This window comes from Aythya fuligula, chromosome 1, assembly GCF_009819795.1.
Source record: "Aythya fuligula isolate bAytFul2 chromosome 1, bAytFul2.pri, whole genome shotgun sequence".
In the NCBI taxonomy this organism is placed as follows: domain Eukaryota; kingdom Metazoa; phylum Chordata; class Aves; order Anseriformes; family Anatidae; genus Aythya; species Aythya fuligula.
In genome coordinates, this window is record NC_045559.1 from 80,775,261 (window position 1) to 80,786,138 (window position 10,878).

The 10,878-nt window shown below is 45.4% G+C and overlaps 1 protein-coding gene across 1 annotated transcript; it reads left to right on the forward strand.

The window, feature by feature from the left end:
• The first annotated feature begins 459 nt into the window (after nt 1-459).
• MFAP5 (microfibril associated protein 5) lies at nt 460-9,568 on the forward strand. The gene is made up of 9 exons (XM_032193249.1): nt 460-600; nt 983-1,045; nt 3,642-3,689; nt 4,831-4,866; nt 5,903-5,938; nt 6,677-6,712; nt 7,420-7,507; nt 7,951-8,024; nt 8,634-9,568. Exons 2-9 carry the CDS (start codon nt 985-987, stop codon nt 8,753-8,755), a joined length of 501 nt encoding a protein of 166 aa, XP_032049140.1. The 5' UTR covers nt 460-600; nt 983-984; the 3' UTR covers nt 8,756-9,568.
• Nucleotides 9,569-10,878: the final 1,310 nt, after the last annotated feature.

Consider the following 10,878-nt stretch of genomic DNA (forward strand, 5'->3'; position numbering starts at 1 on the left):
AGTCCGTCCTGTCACCATGGCGAGACGGGCGTGCTGTTTAGGGAAAACACGGATGGGGATGGGGATGGGGGGATCTGCAGCTTGTCAGCCCGCGGGAGAGGGGCAGGGGAGCGGTGAGAATAGAGGACTGCGGGGATGGGGTAGAAACGGGCAGTAAACGGGAAAACAGGGCTCGATGCAGTGGAGAGCAGGGGCAGTGTGTAGGAGGGCAAAGCCAAATGTGTAATGTCGACACAAGAATCCGATCCTGATGCTGGGCCATCCTGGGGGAATGGGAGGAGCACTCTCCCTTTGGAGTACAATAAACTCTGGAATGAGGGTGTGGGCTGCTGCTCTTTGCTCCCCCCCCCCCACCTCATTCCAGCAGCATGATGACACCACGTCCCAACGTCCCCCTGGCTTCTTTTTCTTTCTTTTCTTCTTCTTCTTTTTTTTTTTTTTTTCTACTTCTTCCCAAAATTGTATTTTGAAGACAACCCAAAGTAGAGCATGTTCTGGGTGTGGCTGCATGTGATTTACCCAGTAGCCAAAGTGGGGGGAACCGCTGAAGGGGAAAGGCAGAGCGTCTGCTGCTGAAACAAGTGGAGACCGAGGGCAGCAGTAAGTGATGGGAATCTTATCTGTTCTCTCCGTACCCTTTAAAACAATGTGACAGTAGCAAAGAGTAGAGGGAGATAACAAGATAACTCTTTGCATGCTGGCCTTGTGTGTGGAGGGGGGCTTAGCCACCTGGATGAAAGAAGGGACAGAGACTGAAAGGAGGTGGAAGGAGAAAGAAGGCAGATGGAATTACACGTTGAGCCCAAAATGTTTCAGAAACATCTGGAAAACAGGCAGATTAGGAGGGAGACAGGTGGGAGGAAAGCTGGGAAGAACAAATGGGAGGCAAATGGACAAGGAGATGGAGGCTGCAGGCAGTTTCTGGGCTACAGGGGAGAGTATCCCCACTCCTAACTGATCTTTCCTTTCCTCCTGTCCACAGGGATGAAGACCTCTGGAGCCTGTACACTGTTGTGTCTCTTAGCTTTCTTCTTGTCCCCAGCCGGTGAGTCCATACTCCAAGGGGAGGATTTCTTTTCTACCTTGGCCCTGTGGAGTATCCTACAAAGGTTTATGTGCCAATGATCTCAGGATAAAGACAGAGACATGTAGATGGATGGTGAAGGGGAAAGGACTGAACAGGAAAGGCAAGGTAGATAGAGGGTTGTAAGGAAAAATTTGGCAACTTGGGACTGGTTCCTGTTATGTGTCAACCATTCAGCAAATAGCTGGAGTCACAAGTCAGAGGTCCAACACTTGCACTACGGGGATGTTTGCATAAACAGAACAGTCAGGTTCAGAGTTTAGAAAGAGGGTTAGGTAGGGTTTCTGCTTGCTATAGATTATGCTGTACTTCATGCTCCACAAAATGTTGTGAAACAGTTGCTGTCCCTAGCGGTTCCTGCTGGAGGCTCCCCCCCCCCCCACCAGGCTCTGTGGTTTTCAGAAAGTTTTGTCCTTCTTAGTGTTGTTGTTTCGACAAGCCTAACCTCCAAAGTTTAAAGCTTTTGTTGTTATTCTGTTTTGGTGCTTCGTGTCTTTGCTTGGAGTTTCTTTGGCAAAAATCCTGGCAGGATCAGCTTTGTGAGGGGAGAGGAAGGGGGTCAGCATCAGCCATTAGAGTCAGAAGACACAGGACAGACAGCAAATGAAGTTTAATTCCAGTGAGTGGAGAGAGTTTCATCACAGAAAGACTGTATGACAGAAAGGTGACTGCACCTATTACATTCAAACCAAGTTATCCCAATTTTCTCTACTCAGTCCTCCCCTCATGCCGAAATAGGTAGCTTGAGATGCACCTCCCTTGTTGCTTGGTCACTGCTTGGATCTGGGATTTAACTGAAGCCTGGTTTTGTTCCCGATAACACTTTTTTTTTTTCCTGTAAGCATGCACAGTATTTGTCACAAAGAGGATGTCATGTTTGTTACTATGAAGCAGGGAGGAAAGGCATCCAAGAGCTGAACTTGTAGGTGGCTTACAAAGTTAAAGGTAGAAAAAAAAATGTTGTTTTTTTTTACAATACATGAAATGAGGCCTCAAAGGAAGATTTCTTGCTTCTGTGTATCTTGTTTTAGAATTTCTGTTAAATTCTTGTAAATATTGTATTTAACTTGGAAATTAGCAGGAATCACCACCTGATGTCTCATCATTTTTGTTTTTGGGTCAGCTACAGATTTGGTGTGTTAGGGTTGCAGTTTTCTGAGACTTCAAGGGTGAAGTTACTGCAACTTGGATAACAAAATCCAACCATTTATAAAGCATATGAATTGGCACCTGAACAAATATAAATTGAAGTAATTGAAAATCTGAAGAAAAAAAAAAAAAAGATGTAGTAGTAAAAGCTGACTTTTCAGTGTTAAAATGGTTGGGCTTATGTCAGAATTTGAATTCTTCCTTTTGTATTAGGAACAATTTAGAAAGTAAAGATTTTTTTTTATTTTTTTTTTCCCTCTGCTTATAACCATTACGAAACTAGCCAGAACAGGAAAGGTTTTGGGCTCCACTACAGTGTGTATGTAAGTTATTATACATGTCTGACTCTCCCTGGGTCAACAGCCAGCAGCTGAGCCCTTGCTGGCAGCTGGCTGTGGAAAGGAATATCAGGGTCCCGTAATGCCACAGAGCAGGATTAAATAGAGGCCCCAAGAGTCCTTTTGCAGCCTGCAAGTAACAGCTCTTGGAATGAGTAAGAACTAAGACTAAAGCTCCAGACCAGATAGTCTTTTTACACGTGCAGTGCTCCCATTAAGCTAAAGGCTGAGTTAATAAAATATAGCAGGGTATACTGTGCTTGGCTGGTCCTGCACACATCCCTGCAGTGCCTCAGATCACTGTTGTTTTTTTCCCTGCCAACTCTTTCCTTCAATCCACCCCCAATTATGCAGACATTTCCCTCCTCCGTGGCTAGCAGGAAATATTTTCCTATTCCTGGCTACTGGAGGAAGCAGCTCTCTCACCGTTTATGTTTGGACAAATGAACAGTCTACTTCAGTTTCAATCTCTCCTCTGCCATACAGCATGCACAGTCAAGCCTTCATTCTTCCTCTCAAATTCTTGCAGGGGCTGAGAGGGAAAACATCTTCCACTCTGTGCTCCATACCCAGGGGGGATGATGGACCACATAATTATTTGCTTAAGGAGCTGCAAGACCTGCAATCTGTTGCTTACTGTGCCAACAACTCACTCTTGTGACTCCAAGCAAATAATTTCCATGATTCAATTTCCTCTTTCTTCTCTAAAATGCAGACAGGGATTTTGACCAACCTCCAGAGTGGGAAGGCAAGGTGCAATTTGTTTTCAAAGTGCATCAAAGGGTGATGCAGGAGTGCAAAGTCTGGTGGATCTGGAGGTTCCTGTGCTCAACCTTCAGCCCCGATGGAAGCAGCAGTGACAGAATCAGGACTCACTGTATCCAGAAGTTTTTGTAGAGGAAACCCAGCCAGCAGTGGAGGCTGAGGCAGAGAGGAGAGCGTTTCTCCCTTCAGCAGAGGGCAGTGTTGTCTCCTGGACAAACAAGAATCTCAACAAATTTCACAAGGCCTTCAGCCTATAGAAATCACTCTGTGTCCTTTCCTCACTCTCCTGTCTTCTCTCCTTGCAGAGTGGTTTCCATTGGCCGTCAATGGGCAAGAACCGGATAGTGTAACTGGTGAGTATCACAGGCATGTGGTGTGCTAGGAGCTCATGTCACCTAGTTGACCTACATAGTTACAGCCTACTTAATTGCAAACACTATTCTTCGTTTCCTTGCTTTTGATGCTGTAACCTTACCTTTCAGTGAAGATTAAACAAGGCTTCTAAGACAATCTGCTAAGTGTTGCGTGTTCTTTACAAATAATTCAGTACTGTTGGGGTGCTAAACACTTTGCATGAAGTTATGTTTGCAGTCAGGGGCTGTGGGAGATCCATGAGAAGTCACGTTTCTTTAGCACTGAGAAGCTAGGGGACCTCTACAACTGCTCAAGAAAATTCTGAGCATACAGGTGCACAAGTGGTACAGTGCTTTAGCAGTGAGGGCCACTGAGAAAGGATATTGACTGATCTTCATAATGAATGTGTTTTAGCATGTAAATAGCTTTATCCCTCTAGCTCTTACTTCTTCCATTTCTGTGACATGATAAGGTAGAATAAATACATGTTTGCATTGTACTTCAGCAATCAGAGGAACCACAAGAGCCAGCCTTTTCTTCAAACTGAAGTCACTGGCTTAGACTTCAGATGTCTCCCAGATATAATCCTGTCATGTGCAATATCCAGGGCTTTCCAGAAAGCTATTCAGAAGCCAGACCAGAATATGTTCACCAAGTTCCCCTTTGCTTCACACTTTATCTCTCCATCACACCTACCTTAGCTTTGCCATCAGTTGCCTTTGAAAGAAACATATCTGCTGATGAAGTTTTGCAGCCAAGCCTAGATTCTGGAGCTGCATCCCTCCTTCTGTGCAGCAGGTATTCCAGCTTCCTGTCCTGCTGCTGCAGGAACCGCCAGAGCTTTGGTTTTATGAGTTTTTCCTTCCAGTCAAGATGCCTACCCGTGGCCATATGTGAGCCAGAGTTCAGTAAGGGTTAGTATAACCTGTGCACTAAGAAATCTAGTTCCAGCTTAGCCACTGGGGAGAGCAATGGATAAGGGTGAGATGGGTTTACCATGTTTATGTACATACTGGATTGAACCCCTCTATTTCCCGAGCATATTATGGCAGCCAAGAAAATTCAAGCTAGCTATGGCTTACTGTGTAAGGAACCACAAAAGTAACGACAGTCTCTCTCAGGACATTCTCTCTTTTCCAGGTGAAGTTCACACCGACTCTTTCATCAGCACACCTGGTAAGTTCTTACCTCGCAGCAACTTCAGGCCTCTTTTCCCCTTGTTCACCTTTAATGCCACTTATATAGCCCCAGAAATTACCCATTATGTTTGGGAACCCCTCCTCCCCATCTTTGACACCTAGACATGCTCTTCCAGCATTTACAGCTCTTGGGGAGCCCTTCCTGTGCTCCATGCAGGGAGGTGAATTAGGGTGGCTAATGACCTGTTCTCCAAGGAAATGCCAGTCTCACCTTGTGTACGCAGGGCTGTCTGAAGTTGTTCGCACTGCAAGAAATCATGACAACTGAAGCTCACACACCCTGAGCTTTCAGAGAAAGCTGCAGGGAGGAAGACATTAAGTGACAAGGGGGAGAAATTGGTCAGGTTCACCAGTTAATGTGACAGCATTGCAACAAAAGAAAGATTACGTGCATGTCTGCTACCAGCCAGCAGCCATGCTTGAGAGCAGCTCCGTGGTATCTCCTCTGCTCTGTGACTATGCCCATCAGCTGGCGAGAGTATTGTGGGTCAATCTGAGCAGCTGTCATGGAGGAGCAAAGTGGAAGCACAGTGTCATGTACATATGGTGCATGATCTTCCTGGTGGGTGGTGGTAGGTGAAGGCAACCGACGAGTCTCATGTTTGGTCTGTGAGACTTGACAGTCTGTAGGAGGATAAATAAAGACATTCTGTGTCCATATGAAAGTGGCTGTGGCTAACCTACATCTAAACCTGAAAAAGATAAACATGAAGCCTTGACAGCAGACTTTAGTTTCAAAACACTTATTGTGGAGGGATCAAGAAGAAACTCTTAATAGAAGGTGTACCATGGGGCCCATCTCTGCTGTACAGCATCCCATCAGCCGTAGGGAACCCAGCATATTCACAGGAGAAGCCTGCTGTTACCCTGACAGGTTGGATTGTGGTGATACTATGAACAGCATGTGGGATGGCTACACATCGATAATGATGAGCCATTGGCAGAACTGTGGGAGGGAGGAAGAGACTGAAAGCTCAAATTAAGATCTCTCAGAACATCTTCTCTTTTTCCAGCTGCAGCTGTAACACCACCTGTTCTTCTTAGTCCTGGTGAGTTTATTCTCACTTCACAGTTGAATGTTTCCACCTTCCCTCTCCTCCTCCTGTTCCTTGCACACCCAGAATTCCTCCTTCCCTGAATGCCCCTAACTGGGCTCTGTTGTCCAGAAGACTCCTCTCTACATCCATGTGTTTTGTCTGTGCTTCTGGATGGTGTTACTGCACGTGAAGTAGGTAGGAAAAGGAGAAGTCCTCCATTACCACTGATGAAAGCTTGCACCTATCAAGTCCTCTGAGTTCCCTTCCAGGTTGTCACTGGGTAAACAATAAAATTCACTGTGTTTTACTGTGATAGAGCTGGATTGGTTTATAAGAGGGAATAATAAAACCAACCATCTTTTGCTGCCTTATCACAGACATTAAAGAACCATCTGGTAAGAAGAGTCAGTCACAGGCTCCTTCGCCTGTCTAGATAGATGGCAATTACAGTGACATATACTCAGCCTTTTGAATTATAAATTGGGATGTCTTTACAGTGTAATTTTGAACAGAAGTGGTAATGCTTCATGGTAAAGCTCGAATGGATTTTTACCATTGTTGGCTAGATAGCTGGCACTAGATTCATACTGGTTTTGTACCTTCTTTTGTTTCATGTTAGTAACAATAAAAGGTTTTTCCACATCAGAAGTTACAATGGAGGGCTTTTGAAAGAACTTTCCAGGTATTTGTTTTGAATAATCTGACGTCTAGGAAGGAATCATGGTAAACCACACTAACTTTGTCTTCCAGTTCAGTCTGACAGTGAAACCACAACAGCTTCATCAGGTATGTTTAAGTTCGCTGCCTGCACCTTCTCCCTGGCCCCCTTTCACCCTCCCTGTTACCTCTCCCATCACGTGCTGTCTGAGCACTGAGCTTCATCTCCCGAGGCCTGCTGAAGAGTTCACTTCATTCTATTCCTTGTGTTAGGAGTACTGGAGAAAGGCAGTAGTGGAAGCTGAAGTCTTTCACTTAGTGGCATGTTCAGGATGGGAGGAATTAGCAGACAACTAGACCAGACCTGCTGAGTGGCTAAGGGCTGGTGTTTCAGAAGGAAATGCAGGGGGGGGGAAAAAAATCATAGTTTGCTATGGGGTTGATTGTCCAGAAGAAAGAAATAGAATTTGTGACCCAAAGTGTGAGGTTGTAGATCTATTCGAAACACGCATGTGAAACATACAACTACAATTCACATTTTGTTTGTGTCTGTCCCACTTAAAATGTGTGCTTTCAGTGTTGAGAATTCCCAGTGGGCTTGTTTTACACTTCACTTTACTCTTCCTTGCTTTTGTCTTATGAGGCAAGGGGATAAGAAATATTTGCCTTATTTTCTTCTTCTCTAAACCATCCCCATCTCTGACATGAGGATGGAAAGTGGAGCCTAGAGGCCTTCACTAGAAGTTTGGAGGACAGTACCTAGTGAAACTATATGCATGCCAGAATGCATGTAGCTGCCGTGATGCTGGATTGCACCTCTGTGTGTGTGTTCTCAGATTGTCGTGAAGAGCAGTTCCCTTGTACACGCCTGTACTCTGTTCACAAGCCTGTGAAGCAGTGTATCAGCTACCTCTGTGTTACAAGGTAAGAAAACAGTAGTCCCCAACAAAAACCCTAAAAGCTCTCCCGAAATGGCATGTCCAGTTCAACAGTTGTTTCCTTTTGAAACTAGAGCTTCCTTTGGGAAACTAGTTGGTGAGATTAATCCTATCCTCAGAGCTGCCTTTTAAGGTGATTAATTAAAACAGCATAATAACTAGTATCTGTGCAGCACTAAAAAGCTATTTTGTGTCCAATTTTGTAATCCTTATGTAAGCTATTTGGCCAGATCATGAAGTCTTAATTAAGGCTACCTTTCTCTTGACAACAGCCTTGTTTTAGATTAACTAATCCTAAAGATTTAGTGTTTGACTCCTCATCATGAGTATAAACATGAAATAATGTTTATTACCTATATCTCTTTTTTGTCTCTTTTTGTCCCTGTGCCTTTCTCCACTGTCCTCGGTGTGCTCCTGGTGATCCCTCAGCGTGCGGCGCATGTACATAATAAACAAGGAGGTGTGCTCCCGTATTGTCTGCAAAGAGAACGAGGTCATGCAAGGTGAGTGACAGCACAAGCTGACCTAGAAGAGGAAATCCAAGCATAGCTGTAGCCATCTGACACTGTCTCCAAGCTTCAAGCTCACATATTTCCCAGACCCAATCAATATGTAGTAGTTTCCCTGGGCTTATTTTGGGGGAGCTCTAATGCAATGCAGGATCCAGTATGCATGCCATGAAAAACGCTAGGAAGTAGATATTGTACTACCAAAAAGTTATAGAGCTCTTGATTCTGGCTTGAATCTAGTCAGCCTTCATCACGCTGCACTAACTCCAGGCAAGCCTTTATTCAAAGTTACATTCCTCTGAGGTCAAAGAGTAACTGTCAGTATTTCTATTCACAAATTAAAACTGGATCCAGTCAAGATTTCTCATGTAGTCTTTGTTGCAGCAAAATTTGAATGATTTTAATATGCATTGTACATGAATAAAGCCACAAGAGAATTAACAAAGGCCTAAGGGTTTAGTCGCTTGCCTCATGTATATGAGCATTCAGCAGTTCCAAAAGTTTCTGCAGGCACAGAGAAGGATGTACTTCTAACTATACTGACAGTGAAGAATTTGAAGGAAACTTTGATTATCCCTCAACATGTATTTGCTCTGTCTTCAGATGAGATCTGTCGCCAGCTGGCTGGCCTTCCTTCTCGACGTCTCCGCCGATCGGGGCAATTCGCGCATCTCCCCTGCAGACAGCTCCTGGAGCAGCAGCAGAGAAGCCCTGGTGCTCTGTAAGCTACCAGCAGTAGAAGAGAAAAAGGAAGGGAGAGAAGAGAAATCATCACCTACAACCCAAGAGAAGTCCTTCTTGCTTGTTGTGATTCCCCCACCATTTCCTTACTTCTCTGCATTCTCCCACATCCTCTTCTTCAGGTGCTGCAGCACACAGAGTCCCTGTCTGCTACCCTGTCGTCGTGGCTGCTCTTGTCCTCTATCTGTTGCTGAGGATGTGGGATGCTCCCCTTCTCTTTCAGATTCTGTTCAGCAGGCCATGATCTGCTCATTTCCCAGAGGTCCTTATAACTGTGCTGCATCTTCTCTTCTTTGCCCCTGCAGAGAAACCTGAATGAGACAGGATGTAATCCTCTCCTATGGCAGAGATGCCCTAGGCTGTCTCATGTGAAGGAGTGCAAACCCTGATGCCCTAGACTTTATGCCTTTGCCTAGGTTTCTTGCATGGCATCAGTGTGAGTTCTGATACACCTGCTCAGCCTGTGCTTCTCCAGTCCTGCTCAGCCACTGAGTTTGCTCTGTGATAGCACAGACTCCCTCTGTCTGCTGGACTCAGAGAAGTGACAGGACAGGGAGATGAGCTGTCCTCAACCCAAGACAAACCTCATTGTCCCTGTATGGCAGCAGATCATTTATAACTACCTCTGGGAAGTTCTTTCAAGCCCATTGCCTCCCTCATACACAAATGCTACCAAAAGGAAGAACTCTGGATTTAGTACGGCATGATATTTTTCTCAAGAAGATTATGTTGGATCAGAGGAGATCTCTCTCCTCTCCTCTCCTCTCCTCTCCTCTCCTCTCCTCTCCTCTCCTCTCCTCTCCTCTCCTCTCCTCTCCTCTCCTCTCCTCTCCTCTCCTCTCCTCTCCTCTCCTCTCCTCTCCTCTCCTCTCCTCTCCTCTCCTCTCCTCTCCTCTCCTCTCCTCTCCTCTCCTCTCCTCTCCTCTCCTCTCCTCTCCTCTCCTCTCCTCTCCTCTCCTCTCCTCTCCTCTCCTCTCCTGATGCCCATTCCAGGCAAGTTCCAAGGAGCAGAAATATGGCTGCATCTGCTCCTAAGCTCCAAGAGAGCCCAGAGAACGTGCATGTCCTTGGAGAACTGGGAACTTGCTTCCTCTGGGCTGAAGGACAAGGCAGAAGGCAATGAATTAGCTTGTTCTGATGCCTTGTCATGGTCTGGATACCTCTACACTCTCCAGCTGCTGAGCCTGCTTTCAGTATCTCCACCTCAGTTCCTACCTCCTGACCAGGGAGCTTCTGCACAAAGCAGAAAGGAGTCACAAATTGGAATGAGATGTGGGAGAGGAATCCTTATCTGCAGGTTCACTTTGTATGCAGTCCTGCACGGAGCCAGTTACTTGTGAGGTGGTGGACATACATGTATCTACAGGCTTGAACACAGAGACAGACCAACCTTGGGAAAATATTCACTCTGGTAGCACTGAATGTCTGTTGGCTGCTAGAGAACCTTGTTTTCCGGATACATAGCAAACACTTCCAGGTATATAGCCAGTTTTCACTGAAAGAATGAAAGGGAAGGAGCTGTCTGAAGTGTCTTAACCACTCTTCATGACTTCTGGTGGCATGATCAGCCATTCTGTGGGACACCTGAGCTCAGCAGCTTAGCTCATTGCAGCAGAAGACCAGAGAGACCCTGTGCCTAGGATCTCTAAGTATTGTTCCTGACTGCAACAACAGGCACTTTGCTAGAGCAGGCATTGACACCCATTGCATAATATGCTCTGCTGCTGAACCGAGTACCATTCAGCCTGGCAGGAGCACTGGTCTGCTGAACAGCTGGAGTAACATAATAGAGGGGACAGGATGCTGTGCAGAGGCAGAATTCTCAGAAAATTGAGAAGAAAAACAGATAATGTAATAGCCTCTCCACATGACTTAGGTTTCTGCTGTATGCAGCAAGAAACTGCATTATGTCTTCTGTGTTGGGGAAAATACCCTTATGCAGAGGCATATGTGTTCTACATAAGGTCAGAATTGGCCATAGATGGGATAAATCTCTCTCTGTTACTTCATTATGCAGGAGAAAGAATTCCAGGTTACGCAGTGACTGGAATTTCATCTTATACACAGGAGCATAGCACTCCTACACAGACAACGATGATCTTGAGTA

Bases quoted from the DNA above. Each gene is read 5' to 3' on its own strand.
- MFAP5 (XM_032193249.1), top strand. From the start codon at position 985: ATGAAGACCTCTGGAGCCTGTACACTGTTGTGTCTCTTAGCTTTCTTC. The intron at 4,867-5,902 runs GTAAGTTCTTAC...CTCTTTTTCCAG, and splicing joins CTCTTTCATCAGCACACCTG to CTGCAGCTGTAACACCACCT. The intron at 5,939-6,676 runs GTGAGTTTATTC...TTTGTCTTCCAG, and splicing joins ACCTGTTCTTCTTAGTCCTG to TTCAGTCTGACAGTGAAACC.